Source organism: Anguilla rostrata, chromosome 8 (assembly GCF_018555375.3).
Source record: "Anguilla rostrata isolate EN2019 chromosome 8, ASM1855537v3, whole genome shotgun sequence".
In the NCBI taxonomy this organism is placed as follows: domain Eukaryota; kingdom Metazoa; phylum Chordata; class Actinopteri; order Anguilliformes; family Anguillidae; genus Anguilla; species Anguilla rostrata.
Window position 1 is genome coordinate 51,802,992 of NC_057940.1, and position 24,528 is coordinate 51,827,519.

Genomic DNA, 24,528 nt, shown 5'->3' on the forward strand with positions numbered 1-24,528 from the left:
GCAAAGTTAAAGTGAAGCAAAACTGGCTTGCATTTTGAGCTCTACATGAAGATGTTACTTTTTTGAACAATATTTCTTTCTTGCAGGACGTCAGTCAGTAATGTTTTGGAATCCATGTTTCCAGAAACACGCCCATCTATTCTGCCCAAAGTGTTTAAGTGGCAGATGGGAGAAAACAACACAAACTTTGAAACCCACTGGCATCATATGAAAGACTTTTGTGCAATTCAATTTGGACCTTTCTGCTACAGAACTTTCTATCAATTTAGTGTGAACTAAATCCAACGAGATAACAAGAACCTATTCATTTTAGATCTGAATATACATTACTTGAATGTGTTTACTTGAGGTAGCCATGCTAAACACTAGAAGAAGAAAAAACATGCCACTCCTGAGGATGAATTTTGAATTCTGAATTTTTTTTATTCATCTACAGATGTGAACAAAACTGCAAAAAAAATGTAATCTATAAACAAGACTAAAGTGACAATTGGTTATATATTCCAGAACAAGTATTTTGTCTAAAATGTATGCTTCTCTAGTCACATTTAGCAAACATGAACTATGTACATATGCGCTGCAGTATCATTTAGAACATGCATTTCCTGAAATAATGGCATTCATATTTGCTGAACAATGGATGAAACTTTTGTTCAACAGCAATATTTGTTCTAACAATGACCTATACTTCACCTTACAAGATTTACAGACATCAGATTTAAACATCTAATATTAGTTGTATTAAGGGTAGAAAGCCTAAACGGGACTTTCTATACTGTAGTTTTTTTGAAAAGGAATCCAAGCAAAACATTTTTTATATAAGAAGCACAAACATATATATTCACACCCTTGATAAAGATAATCAAAAAACTGTAAAAAAAAAAAAAAAAAAAAAAAGTTTTAAAAATAATATAGATGTACTGAGGTATATTTTATGTACATAACATTCATGAATCTGATAGGAAAACATATGTGAGACTGATGGGGGGGGGGGAGTGTTCCAGACTACCCAAAACGCAACAAAATATTCTTCAACATTTTCTGGGAAGAACAATCAGTAAGAAAACGGTGAATTTTTAAAGCACAGTAGACAGGCACCTTTCTGCCCACTTCACACTGGATTGATTGAGATAACTCTGCCCTATGGACTGCACATCAAAGTCTCCCAAAGGTAGTGTCTGTACCCCACCCCACCCCTGCCCTGCCCCCCCATGATAGAAATACTGTTAGAAGAGTCAGAAAGTGAGTATATACTAATAAAACTGAATTACTTTCCTTTTAAGGAATTTAGCAGCATGTGCTAAAGCAAGACTAACACAAAAGCTTTGCAGTGGACAGACACAAGTCTATAACCATACTAACTTAAATGCACACTCACCTACACCTATATTAGCCTGTGATGTGGAAAAAACCCATCACAGAATAACCAATTTACTGCCAAAAGACCAGTCACATTCACTGAGGTATTCTTTGTGTTCATTATCTACCTTCCCCTGCACAGAACTGGCACACTGTCACAATTTAACAGCTCAAAATAACCTATTCTAAACAAAATGAAGGTTTTCGTTTTGTATTTTCTTGTCCTTTGTAATCCCTCACACCTCTCCTCTGGCATGTTGTATGTAATGTTCGTACAATTCCGAAACCGCTCCAAATTCCATCCCACACTCTGCACATTCCAAACTCTCCTGCATCTCTTCTTTGTTCTTAAGTTTGACATAGGACAAAGGGACCCTGAAGACGTCCCCGCTTGAATCCCCATTGCACTTGAGCTGGATCCAGTCAGTCTCAGCACTGGGAGAAGCCTGAGCCCAGGAATTGCTTAGGGGCAGCTGAAGGGGGTCGCTGGTATGTGGCGGAGGCGAGTGCATCAGGAGCTGAGGTGCTGAGAATGAGACGGAAGTAGAACGCGACGAGGACTGAGCTGGGCTTGCCGGAGCAGGCGCAGCATAAATGTGGTCAGAGTGGACCTGCTTCTTGCACACAGGAGACCTGCTGGAATCGGAAGTGTTAAAAACCGCAGGGAGTTCAGAGTCATTTGCGTTCAATTGGGAGGGGTTACGGTAGCACAGCACACTGGTGACAGAAGGAAGAACTGGGGGTGGAAAGGAGGTAGACGGGGTGGGGTAAACGTAGAGGTTGTCAGGGTGTGGATAGGCATACAAGCTCTCATGCTGAACAGGGATAACCAAGGGTGATGAGGATAGCAATGGTGTGGGTGAGGGCGTGGATCGAGGTCGAGGTTGGTGTTCTGGTGCAAGTGAACCTGCCAGAATTTCTCCATCTTCATGAGGATTCTGGGCCCCAGTGGAATGGCAAAGTTGATGAACGGCAAGCAAGTCCAAAGTCGTGAAGTTGGCGCTGCACTCCCCACACCTGTGGAGTGAAATGGCTTCAGCTGCCATATCAGGTACTGGAAGGCTATGCGAGTCGGCAGTGAGCTGACGTGGAAGAACACCCGAGCGGAGGCCAAGACAGCGCCTGCGTCGGCGGGCACATCTGTGTAGGAGATTGTGTCGTTCCAGGTTCCCGAGATGAATGAAACACTTTCCACAGGTATGGCAGTTATGGGTTTTGCAGGCCCCGTGTTCCTCTCCCTGGTGGTCCATCAAACGTTCTTTGTCAGCAAAAGCCATGGGACAAATGGGACAAGCGTAAGGGTTCTGCTTTGCATGCTCTAGCATGTGCTCCCTGTACAGTCCGTGAAAGCGAAAGTGCTTACTGCACTGAGGGCAACAGAAGCCGCCTGGTTTTTTCCGGTGCGCTCGCTGGTGCAGCCAGTACTTATTCCAGTTTCCCAAAGCCTTGCCACAGCGCCCACATGTATAACTGTAACGAGGGGTAGCGGTCGGAATGCAGGCTTTTATCCTTTGAGGAGTTTTAAAGAGTTTGCAGTATGTCCCAATGGACCTACTAGTGGGGGTACTAACCAGCCTGGAGTCAGTGGATGAGGACTGATGTGTTTCCAGCAGCTCTGCAGATTTGCAGCTGTTCTGTGGATGAGTAACCAAACCCTGCACGCTGTTTACCGAGGGATCTGTGCACTTTGATTGTTGACTGTTTAGGCGTAGTGTTTGCGGATGATCTGGGGACAGAACGGGCTGATTATGCTGAAGATGTGATGCATCATAAACTTTAAAGGGAGTTGCATCTCGTGGCTCCTTGTCATTTAATCTGCAGCAAATTTTCAGGTGGGCATTGCGATCGGAGCTTGTGTTGAACTGCTGCCCACAAGCACCACAAACAGAAGTCTGAACATCGGTGTGCGTTAGCAGGTGAAAGTTATACTCAGATTGGCTATCACAGCTCTTGCCACAGACATGACATTTAAAGGGCACTGTAGGGTTTTCTTGCACTTCTAGACTCTGGCGTTCCAGAAAATCCTCCATACAGCCATTGTTTCCATCTTCGCCCGTTCCTTTGGACAGACAATGTTTGGACGCCTGGTGTGCACGCAGGGATAAAAGCAGGAGGAAGGAATCACCACAACGAGCGCAGGAGAAAGGCTTCTCTCCTGTGTGTGTACGTGAGTGAGTCTTTAGTGCTCCAAGCTGACTAAACCCTTTCCCACACACGCTACAGGCAAATGGCTTAATTGGCCAGTGTATTTTCTCATGATCAATGAGTTTAGAGGTTTTATTGAAAGCCTTATCGCATACTTTACAAGAAAAGGGCGCATCTTCTGGTTGGATGCAGGTGTGCTTTTTTAAGGTGACACTGTAGCGAAATTGTTTCCCACAGTTTAAGCATTTGAAAGGTTTTACATCTCGCATAGAAAAAGCTGACTGTGAGAGACGGCCAATGTTTTTGGCCTTAATTCCAGCACTATTATTCACAGATTCCCCAGTCAAATTCTCTTGATTTAGGTAATTAGTGTGTGTCAGAAAATGAGAAAGCAGTTTATCTCTGAGAGAGAACCTGCTGGTGCAAAGTGGGCACTGAAGATGTCCAGATAGCTTATGGATCTTTTTATGGGCATTCAGGTGAGACAGCTGAGCAAAGGTCTTGCCACACTCCTGGCACCTGTAAGGCTTCTCACCAGTGTGGATGCGGCGATGGATGATGTAGGCTGTGATGTGAAGAAATGTGCGTCCACAAAAATGGCACTTTGCAGAAAATTTACTTTTCTTAGTTAGGCACGCAGATACCTGTAGTTCTGAGGGATTAGCAACTAGGTTTGGTTCATCTGTCATCTTACCTACATTACCTCCCTCATTATTGTTTCCATCACCTTTATCAGCATCTTCAAGCTCTTCGCCTTTCCCATCTACCTGTTCTTCCTCATCACCTATCTGTTGGACCTCTGGAACTACAAGTTTGGAAAATGAGGACTGTGAGGAGCATGCCTTGGACAAGGGTGGGTCTTTCATTTCTATAGCTGATTTGCCGCTTTGACCATCTTTGATTAAGACTGACTGTTCCTCCATTTCAGAAAACACCTGCAAGTCCACCATACCAGAATGATTTAACAAGGCCTTAGAAGAATCATTATTTGTACTCAGTACCTCTTTTGGGGCTTTCCTCCGTGCTGAGGACTCAGATTTTGTTGAAATGTCTCCAATTTCCAGTTTGCCATCTCCCTCTGATGTGGATTCCAGAGTTTCATGTGGGACTCCACAGAAAGTTTGAGATATTTCCACAGGAGCCAAATTGGCTCTGTGAGCATCTTGTTTGATCCTTCTTTGCTTTCTGTCTCTCAGTAACCTTGGTTCTGTTATATAACTGCATTTCTGATGCATAATCTTCTTATGTGTCCCTTGTATTTGTCCAAGAGGGTCTACAGTAGGTTGTGGGTCTGCTACCAGATCTTCAATTAGCTTAACTTTTACTTGTTTCCCATCTTCTACTTGGTCTTCTACAATGTTCTGTTGTTCCCTTGGAAGAGCAGCAGATTCAACCTGCAAAATCAATGGAGTTGTCTCTTCGGTTCCTTTCTCAGGCATTTGTGGCAGAAATTCATCAATTGTTCCAGTGGCTTCCATTGAATTGCAGGACTTTGGTAAAACCTCAGCATTCTGGCTGTATACATGAGCAATGTCATGTCCTTTGCCCACTTGCAGATCCTTGGATTCTTGGCTCTCACAGTTAATCTTAGTTGTGACTTCCAGGGCCTCAGAAGCCTGTTGAACATTATTTTCACCATTAGGTGGATAATAATAATTTTCATGTATTTTATGTCCAAGAATCAACGATTTAGTATCTGAATACATTTGCTCATCTGGCATTTTCTCCTCAAAAGCAGGTTGTAATCCTCCTTCATCTCGAGATGGCTCCAATTCAGTGCCAGGTGCAGTAGTGAGTAATGCCTTTGCTTTTCCCCTCTCATCCCACCAGGTCTTTCTCCTCTTCCTGCCCATCTTTTTGGAGCCTATGGATTTCCGATGCTTTCTTGTGACCAGGTCTGTGGTATTAAGTTCAACAACTTCCTGAAATGATGGAGTCATTCCAGCATCTAATGAAACCATAGTTTTTAATGTTGTGGTATTTTCATGTACCTTAGTGTCTTCTTGGGAATTCAGCACAGTACTGGATTCAAGGGTTTTTATATAGGAATCGTCTTGTGAGAGGTTTTGCACTTCTGAAGGTGCAGTGTTTGCTGAGGCAAACTGAACAATGGTTTCTGAAATTTTTACAGACTCCACAGACCCAATCATTCCTTGTTTAACATCCATCTCAGGAAAACATGGAACGGTATCGCTGAGACATGTTGAAGAAGACAAACTTTGGTTATATTTAAGGTGGCCTTTAGTTTTATCAAACGTGTACTCAGTGGTGATTTTGCATGCTCGACTGTACCTTCTTAAGTGGGCTGCTGGAGTTGGAGTGCTTTCTAGTTTGACATTTTTACTTGGTTTTCTTGGCTTGTATGCTTGTGCTTGATGGGAAGAAACTTCCAGAGCAAGACTGTGATTTTCCAGTTGATTGACAGCAGCTGTTTCCATGCCACTTAATCTTTGTTCCTCCATAAATGACACCTGTTTTGCCATTTTCATAAGTGTCTTTTTCTTGTAAGGCCGACCAAGTTTACTTCTTACTTTTGTGATGACCCCACCTGTCTGAAGTATGTCAAGGGCATCATCTGCTTTCCCGGGTTCTCCGAGGGTTGATGTTAGCTGTGTCATTGCTTCTTTTACGGTTTTCCTTTTCTTCACGTTGTTCTGTGCTCCCTTGCAAACCTGTGTGACTGTGCCAAATGTGTCACTCCCACTTTTCTGTGGCATTAAAATGTCATGTGAAACTACAGATTTGGAAAGTGAGGACTGTGAAGCGTATGTCTCAGACAAGGTTTGGTCTTTCATTTCAATACCCGATTTACCCATTTGAACAGCTTTGCTTAAGACTGACTGTTCCTCCATTTCAGCAAACACCTGCGGGTCCTCCATTCCAGAATGATTTAACAAGGATGTAGAAGACTCATTTTTTGTAGTCAGTACCTCTTCAGGAGCTTTCATCCTTGCTGAAGATTCAGATTCTGTTGAAATTACTTCAATTTCCAGCTTGCCAGCTCCCTCCATTTTGGATTCCAGAGTTGCATTTGTGAATCCACAACTGGATTCCCCTCTTGTGTCAGAATCTGAATATGTTTCATGAATTCTCTGTCCTAGAGTCAATGATTTGGTATCTGAATACATTTGCTCATCTGGCATTTTCTCCTCTAAAGCAGGTTGTAATCCTCCTTCATCTTGAGATGTCACCAGTGCAGTGCCAGGTGCAGTAGTGAGTAATGCCTTTGCTTTTCCCCTCTCATCCCACCAGGTCTTTTTCCTCTTCTTGCCCCTCTTTTTGAAGCCAATGGATTTCCGAGGCTTTCTTGTGACCAGGTCTGTGGTATTAAGTGCAACAACTTCCTGAAATGATGGAGTCATTCCAGCATCTAATGAAACCATAGTTTTTAATGTTGTGGTATTTTCATGTACCTTTGTGTCTTCTTGGGAATTCATCACAGTGCTGGATACAAGGGTTTTTATATAGGCGTCGTCTTGTGAGAGGTTTTGCACTTCTGAAGGTGCAGTGTTTGCTGAGGCAAACTGAACAATGGTTTCTACAGTCTCCACTGGCCCAATTATTTCTTGTTTAATATCCATCTCTGGAAAAGACGGAATGGTATTGCTGAGACATATTGAAGAAGACAAATTTTGGTTATATTTAAGGTGGCCTTTAGTTTTATCAAATCTGTAGTCAGTGGTGACTTTGCATGCTCGACTGTACCTTCTTAAGTGGGCTGTTGGACTTGGAGGGCTTGTTAGTTTGACATTTTTACTTGTTTTTCTTGGCTTGCATGCTTGTGCTTGATGGGAAGAAACTTCCAGAGGAAGACTGTGATTTTCCAGTTGACTGATAGCAGCTGTTTCCATGCCACTTAATCTTTGTTCCTCCATAAATGACACCTGTTTAGCCATTTTCATAAGTGTCTTTTTCTTGTAAGGCCGACCAAGTTTTCTTTTTACTTTTGGAACAGCTTCACCAGTCTGAAGTATGGAAAGGACATCATCTGCTTTCCTGGGTTCTCCCGGGGTTGGTTTTACATTCACAATTTCCTTTTTTACTGCTTTCCTTTTCTTCATGTTGTTCTGTGCTCCCTTAAAAACATGTGTGACTGTGCCAAATGTGTCACTCCCACTTTGTTGTGGCATTAAAATGTCTTGTGAAACTACAGATGCGGAAAGTGAGGACTGTGAGGAGCATGCCTCAGACAAGGTTTGGTCTTTCATTTCAATATCCGATTTACCTATTTGAACAGCTTCGCTTAAGACTGACTGTTCCTCCATTTCGGCAAACACCTGCAAGTCCTCCATTCCAGAATGATTTAACAAGGATGTAGAAGACTCATTTTTTGTAGTCAGTACCTCTTCAGGGGCATTCCTCCGTGCTGAAGATTCAGATTCTGTCGAAATGACTTCAATTTCCATCATGCCAGCTCCCTCCATTTTAGATTCAAGAGTTGTATTTGTGAATTCACAATTGGATTGGGACATTTCCACAGGTGTCAAGTTGGCCCCATGAGTACCTTGTTTGATCTTTCCTCGGTTTCCGTCTCTCAGTACCCTTGGTTTATTCATAACACTCCATTTTTGACACTTACTCCTTTTAAATCTCCTCTGTGTATGGTCAAGAGGGCCTGCAGTTGGTTGCAGGTCTGCTTCCAGGCCCTCAATTGGCTTGATGTTTACAACTTTCCCGTTTTCTACTTGGTCATCTATAGTTTTCTGTTGTTCCCTTGAAAGAACAGCCGGTTGAACCAGAGAAAATAATGTATTTGTCTCTTCGGTTTCTTTCGAAGGCATCTGAATTCGAAATTCATCAATTGTTCCAGTATCTTCCACTGAACTGCAGGAGTTTGTTAAAACCATAGCATTTTGGTTGTATACATGAGCAACGTCCTGTTCTTTACCCACTTCTAGACCCTTGGATACTTGGCTCTTACAGTTCATCTTAGTTGTGGCTTCCAGGACCTCAGAAGCCCATTGACAATCATTTTCACCATTAGCTGGACCTTCACCCACATATACTTCCCTGTCTGCCTTTTCTAAATGAAAATCATATAACTGTTCCCCTCTTGTGTCAGAATCCGAATAATTTTCATGCATTCTCTGTCCAAGAATCAATGATTTGGTATTTGAATACATTTGCTCATCTGGCATTTTCTCCTCAAAAGCAGGTTGTAATCCTCCTTCATCTCGAGATGGCTCCAGTGCAGTGCCAGGTGCAGTAGTGACTAATGCCTTTGCTTTTCCCCTCTCATCCCACCAGGTCTTTCTCCTCTTCCTGCCCATCTTTTTGGAGCCTATGGATTTCCGATGCTTTCTTGTGACAAGGTCTGTGGTATTAAGTTCAACAACTTCCTGAAATGATGGAGTCATTCCAGCATCTAATGAAACCATTGTATTGAATGTTGTTGTGGTATCTTCATGTACCTTAGTGTCTTCTTGGGAATTCATCACAGTGCTGGATTCAAGGGTTTTTGTATAGGAATGTTCTTGTGAGAGGCTTTGTACTTCTGAAGGTGCAGTGTTTGCTGAGGCAAATTGAAAAACAGTTTTCGAAGTCTTCTCAGTCTCTACTGACCCTATAATTTCTTGTTTAACATCAATCTTAGGAAAAGACGAAGAGGCATCAATGAGGTATGTTGAAGACAAATTTAGGTTATATTCAGGGTGGTCTTTCATTTTATTCAATCTGTAGTCAGTGGTGACTTTGCATGCTCGACTATGCCTGCTTAAGTGGGCTACTGGAGTTGGAGGGCTTGTTAGTGTGACCTTTTTACTTGTTCTAATTTGTTTGCATGCTTGTGCTTGATGGGAAGAAATTTCCTGAGGTCCACTGTGGTTTTCCAATTGATGAAGAGCAGCTGTTTCTGTGTCATTTAATCTTGGTTTCTCCATAAATTCCACCCGATTTGCCATTTTCATAAGTGTCTTTTTCTTGTAAGGCCGACCAAGTTTTCTTTTTACTTTTGGAACAGCTTCACCAGTCTGAAGAATGGCAAGGACATCATCTGCTTTCCTGGGTTCTCCCGGGGTTGGTTTTACATTCACAATTTCCTCTATTACTGCTTTCCTTTTCTTCACGTTGTTCTGTGCTCCCTTGCAAACCTGTATGACTGTTCCAAATGTGTCACTCCCACTTTGTTGTGGCATTAAAATGTTGTGTGAAACTACAGATTTGGAAAGTGAGGACTGTGAGGAGCATGCCTCAGACAAGGTTTGGTCTTTCATTTCAATACCCGATTTACCTATTTGAACAGCTTCGCTTAAGACTGACTGTTCTTCCATTTCAGCAAACACCTGCGGGTCCTCCATTCCAGAATGATTTAACAAGGATGTAGAAGACTCATCTTTTATTGTCAGGTCCTCTTCAGGGGCATTCTTCCATGCTGAAGATTCAGATTCTGTCGAAATGACTTCAATTCCCAGCTTGCCAGCTCCCTCCATTTTGGATTCCAGAGTTGTATTTGTGAATTCACAATTGGATTGGGACATTTCCACAGGTGTCAAGTTGGCCCCATGAGTACCTTGTTTGATCTTTCCTCGGTTTCTGTCTCTCAGTACCCTTGGTTCCTTTATAACACTCCAATTCTGATGCGTACTCTTTTTACATCTCTCCTGTGTATAGCTAAGAGGGCCTGAAGTTGGTTGCAGGTCTGCTTCCAGACCCTCAATGGGCTTTATCTTTACTAGTTTCCCCTCTTCTACGTGGTATTCTGTAGTGTTCTGTTGTTCCCTTGAAAGAACAGCCGATTCAACCCGAGAAAGTAATGCGGTTGTCTCTTCTTCAGTTTCTTTTTCAGACTTTGGTGGCAGAAATTCATCAATTGTTTGAGGGTCTCCCACTGAACTGCAGGAGTTCGGTAAAACCTTAGCATCTTGGCTGTGTACATTTGCAATATCTCGTCCTTTACCCACTTCGAGATCCTTAGATTCTTGGCTCTTACAGTTCAACATAGTTGTCACTTTCAGGTTCTCAGAAGCACAAGGAAAATCATTTTCACTATTAGCTAATGGGTCTTCACCCACGGATATTTTCCTTTCTACCTTTTCTGAATTAACCTCATGTAACTGTGCCCCACTTCCATCAGAATTTAAATATTCTACATGTATTCCTTGTCCAAGAACCAATAATTTGGTATCTGAATTATGCATTTGCTCAGCTGGTACTTTCACCTCTAAAGGAGGTTCCAACCTTCCATCGTCTTGGGAGGTCCCTAGTGAAGTGCCCCGTGTAGTGCGGAGTAATCTCTTTGCTTTTCTCCTATGGTCCCAACAGGTGCTTCTCCTCCTCCTGCCCTTCTTTTTGGAGCCTATGGTTTTCCGAGGCTTATTTGTGCCTAGATCTGTGGTATTAAGTTCAACAGTTTCCTGATATGATGGAGTCATTCCAGTGTCTAATGAAAGCAAGGTACTGAATGCTGTGGTGTTCTCGTGTATCTTAGTGTCTTCTTGGGGTTTCAGCACAGAGCTGAATTCCAGGGTTTTTATATTGGAATGTTCTTGTGAGAGGCTTTGCGCTTCTGAAGGTGCGGTGTTCGCTGAGGCAAATTGAACCACTGTTTCTGATGTTTTCCCAGTCTCTACTGACTCTATAATTTCCTGTTTAATGTCCATCTCAGGAAAAGACGGAAGGGTATCACCAAGATATGCTGAAGACGACAAATTAAGGTTATATTCAAGGCGGTCTTTAATTTTATCAACTGTGTAGTCAGTGGTGACTTTGCATGCTCGACTGTACCTTCTTAAGTGGGCAACTGGAGTTGGAGGGCTTGTTAGTTTGACCTTTTTACTTGTTTTAATTTGTTTGCATGCTTGTGCTTGATGGGAAGAAATTTCCTGAGGTCCACTGTGATTTTCCATTTGATTAAGAGTAGCTGTTTCTGTGCCATTTAATCTTTGCTCCTCAATAAATACCAACTGTTTTGCCATATTCATAAGTGTCTTTTTCTTGTAAGGCCGACCAAGTTTTCTTTTTATTTTTGCAACAGGTCCAGTCTGACGTATGGAAAGGACATCCACTGCTTTCCTGGGTTCTCCCAGGGTTGGTTTTACCTTTACACTTTCCTCTTTTACTGCTTTCCTTTTCTTCATCTTGCTCTGTGCTCCCTTAACAACCCATGAGACTGTGCCAAATGTTTCACACCCAGGTAGCTGTGGAGTTAAAATATCATTTGCAACACCTTGACTAATGTCTACACTGTGCTCTGTGTTGTCAGACATCTCTTCTGGAGATGTATTACAGTTAGGTTTTTGGATCCTGCGCTTCACTATTTTTTTCTTAACAGACAAGAATGATGTTTCAAATGATCCAGTTGAATCATTTTTAATGTCTGAGGGTGGCTCAAGAGCTTGCCCAGGCACATTACAAATTTGCTGCTCAAACAAATTTCCACGGACAGTTTTTTGCATGTTTTCTTGGATGACAACGGTTTCCTCTTTTAATACTTTTTCGAGAGGATTGGCATACTTAGGTGGGTTATGGGTTATGAAACTGTTTGGAATTAGTTCTGCAGTTCCTGTACTTTCGCTAACAGAGGTGGCCCCGACCTCACGCTCATTGACTGACAGAATTTGTTCCTGATTTCCTTGCCCTTTATCTTTCCTTTTTGGAGGCTTTCTTTCCTTCTTTGGGGCCCTTCCTCGTCTAGGTGGCTTATGTTCTTCAAAATTGTGAGCTTTATTAGATGCCACTGATCCAGCAGGAGATGGAGACATTTCTTCCTTTGGAAAAATAAGCTGATTCCTGGAACCTGATGTAGCAAGAAAAATGTTCATATCAGGGTTCTGTGCACAATGGCGTTTCATTTTATCTGTGGTGGTGATGTTGCGTGATCGACTGTATCTTCTCAAATGGGTTAAAGGAGTAAATGATCCTGATATTACCTTTTTACTTTCTTTCTTTATTTTGCATTTCTTTACTTGTTGGGAAGAAATGTCCAGAGGAAAGCTTTCTTCCAGTCCATTTGCAGCAGACACATCCACACAGTTTGATCTTTGTTCCATGGCAAACACTTTTGCAATTTTTCTTTTTTGTGTCTTTTTTTTACATCGTCTGCTAATTTTCCTTTTTGATTTTATAAGAGTCCCATGAGTCTCAGAGCCAACAATGATGTCCTCTGCTTTTGTATATTCTCCAAGAACAGATGTAGGCTCTATTATTTCCTCTTTCACCCCTTTTATTTTTTTATGATTGAAACGTTCACTTTTGTTTACGCGTCGTAATGTGTTCATCATTTTACATTCAGCTTGTTGTGAAATTACAAGGCTACTAGTTGTATCCAAAATCTTCATGTCGGTTTTATTTTCTGTACTCTCAATTAACCCTTTTGGATCGACTGTGGAAATGCTTTTTTGTTTCTTTGGCTTCTTCACGGTTTCATTCACAGACAAGACAGATGGTCCCTCTAAATCCATATTGATTTCTGAGGATGACTCTTGTTGGGAAACTTTGTGGCTCTGTTGTTGTTCAGGATTACTAAGAACATTCTCACTTGTTTGAACATTTTTTGTGATACAAGTAATCTCTTCTTTTGATACTTTTTTCCTAGGATAACCACGTTTCCGTTGTTTGATGGATGCTAGATTGTTCGGGATGGCAGATTTTGCCTCTGCCCCACCTTCATGGGCAATCAACAATGGCTCTTGACCTGCATCTTTACTGTTTGCAGCTTGTGTTTCTGTTTTGTTCTTTGGGGGCCTTCTTTGTTTTTTGGGCTTCTGGTCAATAAATCTTAATGCGTCAATTTCTTTGGATGCCTCCAGAGCCGAAGATCCTGCTGGAGATGAGTAAATCCCTCCATTTTGAACATGAAGTGGATCCACTGAATCTGTGAGCAATGGTAGGCGATTATGGTCATGTGCAACAAACTCTTCCGTTTTTTGAACCGTGGTTAATTTGCATGCTCGACTATACTTTCTGAAGTTAATGTTACTGGTTACTGGAGGGCTTAATGCTTGGTTTACTTTCTTGTTAATTTCCTTTACTTTGCAACCTTTGGGTACATGTAAAATAATGCCCTGAGGCAACAAGTCATTTCTCAGTTCAGTAAGGGTAGATGCACCCCCTTCATCCGGTCTTTTTCCCTCTGCAAACTTCAACTGATTCACCATTTTCATAAGTGTTCTTTTCTTGTATGGCCGGCCAAGTTTCTTTTTCAATTTTCCAACAGATCCACTGATTTTAAGCCCTTTGTGTCTTTCCTCGGTCCCCCTGTGTTCTTCCTTCACCGATGTGATTGCCTTCGTCTCCTCTTTTTGTGCTTTAATTTCCTTCTTTGCCTTGCCCTGTGCTTCTTTGTCTACTTGTGTGAATGTGCCGACTATTTCACTTCCACCTGGTTCTGGCGTTAGAAGGTCACTTGTGGGGTCAGGAATCTTCATGTCTGCACTACGTTCCTTACTCTCAACCAATTCAAATGGAGACACTCTGGAAATTAGCTTTTGTTTTTTGGGCTTCTTCACATTTTTCTTTGTAGTGGGTGTTTGAAATGTTTCTCCAGACTCATTCTTTACTTCTGAGGGCGGCATCAAAACCATTTGGGAAACATTTTGGCTATGCTGTTCAGAAGAGCTGTTGATAAATTTACTGACTGTTTGCAGGTTCTTTTGCGTGTCATTAGCCTCTTCTATCATAATCTTTTTCCTTGGATGACCACATTTCTTTATATTGTGAAACACAGAATCATTTGATGCTGATGCATTTGAAGCAACAGCTGTGCCGTCACCATTAGCTCCTCCCTCTTCTTCATGGATTATTATGGATGTTTCTTGACTTCCGAGGTTTTTAACAACTGCTTGGGATTTTCTTTTGTTTTTTCGGGCCCTCCTTTTTCTACAGGGCTTTTGTTTAATGAAACTGGCATCTTGAACTTCATTATACACTGTCAATACTGTTGGCGAGTGATAAAGAGTCTTCTCTGGAGCATGGGGAGGATCGACTGAGATGTCACTGCATGTGCTGCTGTACCTTCTTAAATGGGTTTCTGGGGGGAATAATGTAAGCTGTTTAGCATTGGTCCCTTTCTTTGTTTTGTGTATTTGGGACTTATGGTGGTAACTACTCTCAGGACTCAAAATATTTTTATTTTCTCTGAAACAAGCAGGAGATTTATCTTTGGCATTTTCCTCCTTGTCCTGTGCGATTTCTGTCTCATTTTTGCACTGACCATTAATTTCCTCTTTATCACCAACTCTGCCAATAGGGACTTCTCCCACACCCATCTCTAATTCAGTCTGTGCCCTCTTTTTCCTCACATTTTTTCTTTTTTTCTTCTTTTTCCTCAGTACTTTTGGGCTAATCCCCATGGAATTGTTCACCACTTCAAAACTTTCAGTTAAATGGCTATTATCGGGATGTGAATCAATCAGCTTTTTTTCATCTTCAACTCCGGGTATCTTTACGGCATGCTTTACAGTTGATTCTGTGACATTCCCAACTGGTTTCACAGCACGAGGAATGGCAGTTTCAAAGAATACACTGTTGGTCAAGGCTAGACGAGATTCCTCTGCGGTTTGCTTTCCAGAAGTATTGCTATCAGGCAACCCTGAAACTGCTCTGCCCTCCATTACACTCTTTAATGAGTACTCTGGCTGCCCAGGTTTCTCTTCAGGCTTTGCATTAATAGAATCAACAGCCTGATGCCCTTCCCCAGGCACCTCTGTTTTCAGCAGTGACGATATCCAGTTTTTAGGTTCTTGACATTTTTTAGATGGCTGGCTTTGAGGTACACTTGAATCCAGGGCCGTCTTACATTCTTCTGGGTTAATGGGTGCTTCCACGCTACCCATATCAACAGATTTGTCTCCTATTTCCCTCTTCATCTTTAAGGTATTGCTTTTCCTTTTTGATTGGTTGGATGTTATTTTAAGTCGCTGCTCAGCGGCATTATTGCCCCGGCTTAGTGAATATGGATTATTCTGTTCGTTATAAGAGGGTCCAGCGTCCCATTCCTGAGGAAAACTGACCGTTTCTGCTGGCATTGCATTGTTCCTTCTGCCCTTCTTTCGACGTCTTTTGATTTCAGGTTCAAAAGAAAGTTGTTCTGTCATCACTGTTGGCGGACACATGTCAGTTTTAGGGTGCTTATGTTTGGGTATTATTGGGGCAAAAGTGTGGCAGTTTCTTAAACATTCATCAAGCTTACACTGTGACAGAGACCGGACTTTAGACTCAAGGCATTTCAGTTCAGAAGTCAGAAAATTGACTGGGGGTAAGGCATCACATTTATTTTCTGCATCTGCTAAACCCATGGAAGTATGCATGTGTCCGCTAACATCAATCTTTGTCTGTCTCGATGCCTCTGACTTTTCGGCTTTATCTTGCGTCCGCTCATCTGCTGTGTCTTTACCTTGGGTGTGTGAGGAGAAAGTTTCTTCCAGGGATGGTTGCAATGTGGCAGTTGTGTGGGAGAGATCATCCTCACTCTCCATGTCCTCAAATGACAGACTAGTCCTGCACAAGGGAGTTGAAACTGTAACTATGCTTTCCTCTTTTGCTGGTTGGGTATCTGAACTTCCCGATAGGCAATAAGTCCTCTCTCCAGATCCTCGCTGGCATGACAAATCACCTGTCAACTCTGCAACAGGGCACATTACATCCAGTACAGGTAGACACTGATTTTCTCTAAATGTCATTGCTACTCCATTCTCATCAGCTACCAGCTGATCGTCCACAATAGTATTTGGAGGAGTATGCATGTCATTACATAATGTCAACCCTTTTTCTTCTTGAAATGGAGTTCTGCTCTCCAAAGCAATTTGTTCCGATTCTGAACCACACTCCTGGGATTCTGAGATGGAGGGAACTGGAATGATCCTTGGATCAGAAGGTAGCCCTCCGACTTCTGAAATAGTCTCTGTCTGTGCTGGAGTTACATCTGATGCACTTAAACCTCCAAAATCAGCTTCCTTTTTTCTGCTCCCCTCTTCCACCTGTAACCCAGTTTCATTTTCCAATCTCTGCCTATACTCCTCAACCTCCATGTGGGCTTCACCACACTGCACTTGCACACTGTCAGTTGTCTTCCGCTTCAGTTTAGTTGTATTTGGATAATCAGCCTGACTCTCCGTATCCTCCAATGACAGACCAGTCCTACACAAGGGAGGTGAGACTGTAATTGTGCTTTCCTCTTTTGCTGGTTGGGTATCTGAACTACCCGATGGGCTGTAAGTCCTCTCTCCAGATCCTCGCTGGCATGACAAATCAACAGTCAACTCTGTAACAGGGCAAATTATATTCAGTACATGTAGACACTGATTTTCGCTCAATGTGATTGCTACTCCATTCCCATCAGCTACCAGCTGATCGTCCACAATAGTATTTGGATTATGCATTTCATTACATAATTTCGACCCCTTTTCTTCTTGAAATGGAGTTCTGCTCTCCAAAGCAATTTTCTCTGATTCCGAACCACACTCCTGAGAATCTGAGATGGAGGGAACTGGAATGATCCTTGGATCAGAAGGTAGCCCTCCGACTTCTGAAATAGTCTCTGTCTGTGCTGGAGTTACATCTGATGCAGTTAAACCTCCACAACCAGCTTCCTTTGTTCTGCTCCCTTCTTCCATCTGTAATCCAGTCTCATTGCCCAATCTCTGCCTATACTCCTCAACCTCCATGTGGGCTTCACCACACTCCACTGCCACACTATTGATTGTCTTTACCTTCAGTTTAGTTGTGTTTGGGTAATCAGCCTGACTCTCCGTATCCTCCAATGACAGACTAGTCCTGCACAAGGGAGGTGAGACTGTAATTGTGCTTTCCTCTTTTGCTGGTTGGGTATCTGAACTACCCGATGGGCAGTAAGTCCTCTCTCCAGATCCTCGCTGGCATGACAAATCGACAGTCAACTCTGTAACAGGGCACATTACATCCAATACAGGTATACACTTATCTTCACACTTATCTTCACTTAATGTCATCGCTCCTCCATTTCCATCAGCTACAAGCTGATCGTCCACAATAGTATTTGGAGGAGTATTCACGTCATAAGATAATTTCGACCCCTTTTCTTCTTGAAATGGAATTCTGCTCTCCAAAGCCATTAGCTCTGATTCTGAAGCACACTCCTGAGATTCTGAGATGGAGGGAACTGGAATGATCCTTGGATCAGTAGGTAGCCCTCCTACCTCTGAAATGGTCTCTGCCCATGCTGGAGTTACACCTGATGCAGTTACACCTCCGAAATCAGCTTCCTTTGTTCTGCTCCCTTCTTCTATCTGTAACCCAGTCTCGTTTACAAATGTCTGCCTATACTCCTCAACCTCCATGTGGCCTTCACCACACTCCCCCTCCACACCATCGGCTGTCTTCACCTTTAGTTTAGTTGTGTTTGAGAAATCTGCCTGAGTCTCCATGTCCTCCAATGACAGACTAGTCCTGCACAAGGGAGGTGAGACTGTAATTGTGCCTTTCTCTTTTGCTAGTTGGGTATCTGAACTACCCGATAGGCAATAAGTCCTCTCTCCAGATCCTCGCTGGCATGACAAATCAACAGTTAACTCTGTAACAGGGCACATTACATCCAATACAGGTACACACTTATCTTCACACTTATCTTCACTTAATGTAATCGCTCCTCCATTTCCATCAGCTACAAGTTGATCGTCCACAATAGTATTTGGAGGAGTATGCATGTCATTACATACTTTCGACCCCTTTTCTTCTTGAAATGGAGTTCTGCACTCCAAAACAATTTTCTCTGATTCCGAACCACACTCCTGAGAATCTGAGATGGAGGGAACTCGAATGATCCTTGGATCAGAAGGTAGCCCTCCGACTTCTGAAACAGTCTCTGTCCGTGCTGAAGTTACATATGATGCAGTTAAACCTCCAAAATCCGCTTCCTTTGTTCTGCTCCCTTCTTCCATCTGTAGCCCACTTTCATTTCCCAATCTTTGCCTATACTCAACCTCCACGTGAGCGTCACCACACTCCCCCTCCATACCATTAGTTGTCTTCACCTTTATTCCAGTGTTTTCCATAAGTTCTCTAGACTGAACCAGCTTTTCAACCTTTGAAAGACAAAAAACAATGGAAATATTTTTATTATGTTTGCCTTCAAAAACCTACTTTCTTCCACTTAGGCTGTTCCATGCCAGGTTTACTAATCACCTACATGGGATTTGGCTAGAAAAAAACTTGGTACATCTATTCACAAAGGAAAGATACAAAATGCAGCTAGAGAACATTGTAATAAGAATTGCAATTTTCTAGAGGAACCTCAGACAAATGACAATCTGTATACTTGGCATGGAACAGCCTACACAAACTGCAATGGAAAATTACAAAGCACAGTAAACTTTCCTGACAATGAAATATTGCTGTACCATCCTGAACACTCCTCTCCCACTGTGACTCCCATTTAACTACAGCTCAGTGTTACACAGCTCAATGTCTCTGTCATGTCGCTGTGTTGTTACAGTAATATGCAAACGAGACAGTGACACAATTTTTGTTGTTTTTGCTCAGTACTTCAGCACAATGGATTTGAAATACATCAATGCATATGAGATTAAAACACAGACTGTCAGGTTTAATTTGAGGTTATTTCAGATCCTTTTTATACATAGTCTCTGAATGAAAATAACAAAGGTTACAAACATGGACAAGATGCAGAGATAACCAAAAAACAGTGCGTTTGTCCCAAAGTATTCCAAGGATGTACCAAGGCCGAAATTCAAAAACCAAGACAGCACAATATTCCAAAAAGGCCAGAGATTAAATGTAGAACATCAGACCCAGATGCAGCATGGGGTTTTCCAGGCCACCCCTTCTGACTGACACACACACACACACACACACACACACACACACACATTCACACCTGAAATCTAACAACCTGCCCCCAGTTCCTGCTCCTGTGTCTTATCTCCAGGCAGTGCTAAGAAGCTTCCCAGAGCTGAGACCATGTCAAATGGTGAATTAGTTGTCTGACAGTGTAAATGCAACGACAAAACGGACAACAAAGATAATTCCACCAGAGAACTGCCAAGATATCCACGTATCTCCACGTTAGCATATTTTTGGGACTAAAAACGAACACGGATCTTGTTCGCCGAACCCTTGCTATGACAACGATACCGCCTTTACCCTGACTCAAGTCATGTGTGGATTTTCAAAAGGTACAGAAGTAGAGCGCCACTCTAGCCTGTTTTCCTTCAAACATTACAAAATAAGGAACCGTTGTCGCTAAAACTCCAGCAAAGTAAAATAATTTATAAAGACTGATCCAAGAGTTTTAAAGCTTTCAAACGGTACACTGTGGCCAGACCAACTGACTAATTGAAAATTTCACCATAGAAAAAATTCAATGAATGCAAATAAACCCACTCAGGCCTATGCAACTAATTTGGAAGACTGACATAGCCTAGTACTACCAGCACCAAGTAGGCGAATTCAAAAAGTGAGTTTCTGTCCCGTGTCAGCAACGTTAAGTTACTTTGTTAAAATTAAAAAGCTCACCCCCCGCCCCCCCCCCATTTTAATTGACTATGAATAATAATTTTCTTGTTTATTTAACCAATGTGGTCTTCTTACTCACAATAAGACAGCAGTGGAAAATATTTAGGTGGATATTATTGTGTTGTCTTCAGAATGTTAATTCCTCAACATTCTAATCACATATTACATTACAGGCATTTAGCAGAAGCTCTTAACCAGAGCAACTTACACAACTTTTACACAGCATTTACACTGCATCCATTTATACAGCTGGATATATACTGGAGCAATGCAGGTTCAGTACCTTGCTCAAGGGTACAACGGCAGTGTGCTAGCGGGGACTTGAACCTGCAACCTTTAGTTTATTTATATATATATATATATATATATATGATATATGTATGCTGCAGGGACCACATGCGCTGATGAGAGATGCTGGCTTCTAATGCACTAATTAAGCCAGCATCTTTTAAGTGTTTTTAAAAGACAGCAGTCTATTGTTGCACTGTAAATGTAATCAAATTTTTTCATATTTTACAACAGAATGCAGCAAGTCCTATTTTGGAAATTTCCCTTAATGTTAGGGGAGGTGCTGGGTAATTTAGGCAGGGCGTATTACTTATAATGCAAAAACAGAAAACGGGCTTCGCTCCCAAAATTTGTTTGAAACTTTCAGAGTGCTGGACCAAAAACTGTAAATCAGTAAAGTTGAAAAAAAAGGGCTGCACTTTGCATAATCTGATTTTATTTTTGTCAGAACGTCTGAGCACAGACGCGTTTCGGCGCAGTGCCTTCTTCGGTGTGCTTGGCGCATTTCTTCTCCTATCAAGTGCTGGGAGGAACCCTGTGGACCGGTAGCCTAAATGGTTTGATACAATAGGTGCAGATCTTGAACACAGACCCTCCCACATTGCATAATCTTCACGGCCCTCGCAGTACGGTGGAAAAGCGAAAAGGAACACGCTCCAGGAACCATTTTAAATCCCCATTGTGGATACCTCCTGCCTGCTTTTACTTCCTGCAACCCGGGGGGAAAGGGGTTACTGATCATGTGACTGTGGATGGTAGCAGGACGAATTCTGAAGTGCACAAAAACATCTGCTCGGATCCAACCAAATCTCAAAACTAATCAGACAGCACTTGCACCCTGCAGCAAGACGATGACCCCAAACAAGCCGCTAAAGAAAAGTTTTTCAAGGCCAAAGAGTGCAATGTTCTTGATTGGTTATGTCAATCACCCTCCTGAATCCAACTAAACATGCATTTGACTCGCTGAAGACAATACTGAAGGCAAAATGGCCCCAAAACAGAGAGGAACTTTTCAATTCAATTTTATTTGTATAGCACTTTTTACAGAGAACTGTCACAAAGACGCTTTACAGAGCAGCAAGGCAGGAAACAGAGCAAAAAGAGCAGCAAACTGAGCAAGCACCAGGCCTGAACCCCAAAATAGCAAGTACATAAGGTAAAACCTCCCAGTGGGGAGAAAAAACTCCCCAATGGGAAGAAATCTCAAGAGGAACTCTATGGGTTGCAAACTTTAGGCAGTCATTGAATGCCAAGGATTTGCAACCAAGTATAAATATCACAACTTTATTTCAGCTTTTGTTCATTTGTCCAATTACTTTAGCTCCTCTGAAATTGGGGACTACACACAAAAAGGGCTGTAAGTCCTGCAAGGATCACCTGATATGGATGTACTTTCCCTCAAATTAAACCTGACTGTCCCCTGCATCCTTTCAAATCCAATGTCCTGGAGTGCAGAGCCAAAACAATACTTGTGCCACTGTCCCTGTACTTTTACATTTAACGGTACGTCAGGGTTTCCTTTGCTGTATGGTGTATGATTCAACACGTCATGTTTTGTGGCTCGTACGGACTGTGAGAAATGTGGAAGGAACGAACTAACTAGCCTAACTAATACAACACTGTCTCCTCAATTCCAAACACAGACGCATATATCAAATGGTGGTGTGCTCTCATCTATCTACCCTTATAAAAATTGCAGCTTATACCAGCCTAAGCTGTCAAAGATGTGTTTTCGACACTATTAGCTGGCCGACCAGCTGTTCACCAGCCGATCAGCCTATTGTCAGGTAGTCCACCAGTTTGACCACCACCTTACTCTACCAGCTTAACTAGCTTTGACCAACTTTGTCCAGCTAGAGACCAACTTTGTCCAGCCACACACCTTCTAAGACCAGCCAGAAGTGTTGAAAACACAGTTTAAACCATCTTAAACCAGCTTAAAATCCCAGCTGGTTTTAGCTGGAATTTTCAGCACGATAATCGTGGACTAGTATATTTCCGTGAAGAAAGTGTAATGCAACTCATAAAACACTTGTGTTGCACCACACAAAAAAGTCCATGTAATGATCTAATGAAGACAAGAAGAGTATGTCAAACATTATCAGCTGCCTAGAGTTTTAATTTTACTGTAGCAATTAATAGTTTCCAGTTCCCTTTTTCATCTTTTTAATGTGAAGAAAACATGGCTGCCACAGCCAACCAATGCATGGAAGTAAAATGGAACATACAAACGAGATCTAACAGGACAATTATTTGATCTCTCATATTGCTTCTAACATAGTCAAATATTTCTGCACATTTCATGGTGAAACATTACGCAACATTACCATTGCAAGCCAACTCTAATGCGAAAAAAATTTAATACCATGCAAACTGCACATACTAGGTAATCAATGGGTCAATCATTAAGTGATTTTTCAAATGTTATTAAAACTTCTGAATTGCATTGCCAAGACTGTTGACAGAAAAAGTGAATCACCTATGTTAGTGTTGTTTCGCTGAAAGCATGAGACGATTTTCTTAAAGCATTGTAACTTTTCTGTATGCCAAACCCTGTAGGCATAGTTAAAATTAACTGACCAGAAGAAAATCACAAAAAAATTCTCAGTTATGGATTTGTGTGTTCCACATTTAATCATTACAGGTTAAAAACATAAACAGTATACCTTAGAGAACTGGCAAGAAATCTAACTTTTTACATTTTAAACTGGGAGACCATTGCTTATTTCAGCTTGTTTATATTAACCACTTTCATATGTCATCTAACCTATTATAGCGCTCGATAACGACTCGCTATGTTGCTCGCCGCACCTCCGACCAGCAATCCTTATGTGATAACACTAGGATTTTAACAGACGGAGCTTTTCTGTGGCAGAAGTGCTTTGTGTCGCTTACCCACTCAAACGTATATCTTGCGTTTTTGATACCCCATGATTTGATACATAGACAAAAACGTATGTGTAAAACAAGATGCACTGGAGCGTTAAACCCAGTTAAATCCGTTCAAAAGCACACCCAAATAACTCTGCGAGCGCAGTAAAATTTGGTCAGTCACTTACCAGTTGTTGTTCAACCACCTCGCTAACTTCAGGAATCACATTCCTTTCGCCATCATTATTCCCACTGTTTCACATATTTGTATAAATTGCCAGTAATAGACAACTATACCTTCTTAGCAGAACGCTTCACACATGCACGTGCACATTAAGTTTTCCAATTCAATGTTCTTCGGTAAACATCTCAAAGGAACATCCGTGGTCTACCGGAAGTAAACTCACACAAAAGTTCTAGTGACCGGGGCCCACTTGGGGTAGCCAGATAATTAGGCTTTAGTTAATAGAATATCATCCTAAAGCTGTAGTTATCAGGCAGTTAAAAAACATCACACAACCGGAAAATGTCCATTTCGTTTATTTAATTTGATGTAACTCTATTCAACCATTAAGTATGCAAATATTTAACTTTACATTAAATTTACAGATTTTGGACATTATACTGCTGACTAGCCGTTCCGAAATGCGTTGTGTCAACCCAGCAAAAAAAAACGTTTTAAGATTGTTTTTGTTTCTTTTGGTGAGGAATGTGTAACATTTGTGATCTAGTGTGCTCTATCAGGTTCACTTGTGGCACCTCTGCTTTCTGGAAATGTACATTTTCTCTAGCTTAGTTTAACATATTATTTGATCTGTAGCTTCCTTTGTTTTGATTATCAGGACTGAACAGCTCAGCATAGAGGTCAGAATTTTCCATAAAAATGTCCTTGAGGGAAATGTTTCTGCATTTTAAATATTAGTGAGTGAATTCATAGTATGAAATATGAAACACATGCACCAAGCATCCTTTGGGAAATGAATACAACCAAGCATGATTAAATATAATAAGTACAATTAATTAAAACATGACACCAAGACAGAGGAACTGTTCATGGCAAGACTTTGTTTTAATTGACTTCAGAGAATAACACTCACGTGGGATCAGATACATTGATTTTTGTCAGCTATTTATTGGCTTGACAATAAATGCACTCATTTTTTGGTGCTGATCAGTAAAAAGAAAAACAAATGTAATACACAAAAGCATAAGGTGTAATTTGACAAAAATAAGATAAGTGTGCACAGCATTTTCTTTTCGGTTTTCCCTGGTTAATTATTTTCAGCTGGCCATGGGTTTGCAACATCAGATTCAGTTTAGGCTATACATACAGTGGAAAATATTTGTTTCAATTTGTTACAAACAAAAAAAAAAAAAATGCACAAGTAAAACCAACAAAACACCTCTACTTTTCTAGAT

The 24,528-nt window shown here is 41.6% G+C and overlaps 1 protein-coding gene across 1 annotated transcript; it reads right to left on the reverse strand.

The window, feature by feature from the left end:
• Nucleotides 1-398: 398 nt before the first annotated feature.
• Nucleotides 399-23,508, reverse strand: LOC135261968 (uncharacterized). Its single transcript, XM_064348680.1, has 2 exons — nt 23,298-23,508; nt 399-18,500 (listed from the first exon to the last, which is right to left on the reverse strand). The coding sequence occupies exon 2, from the start codon at nt 18,468-18,470 to the stop codon at nt 1,596-1,598; it is 16,875 nt and encodes a 5,624-aa protein (XP_064204750.1). The 5' UTR covers nt 18,471-18,500; nt 23,298-23,508; the 3' UTR covers nt 399-1,595.
• Between the last annotated feature and the right edge of the window lie 1,020 nt (nt 23,509-24,528).

Excerpts from the sequence above, each read along its gene's own strand:
- LOC135261968 (XM_064348680.1), bottom strand. The coding sequence starts at position 18,470 with ATGGAAAACACTGGAATAAAGGTGAAGACAACTAATGGTATGGAGGGG.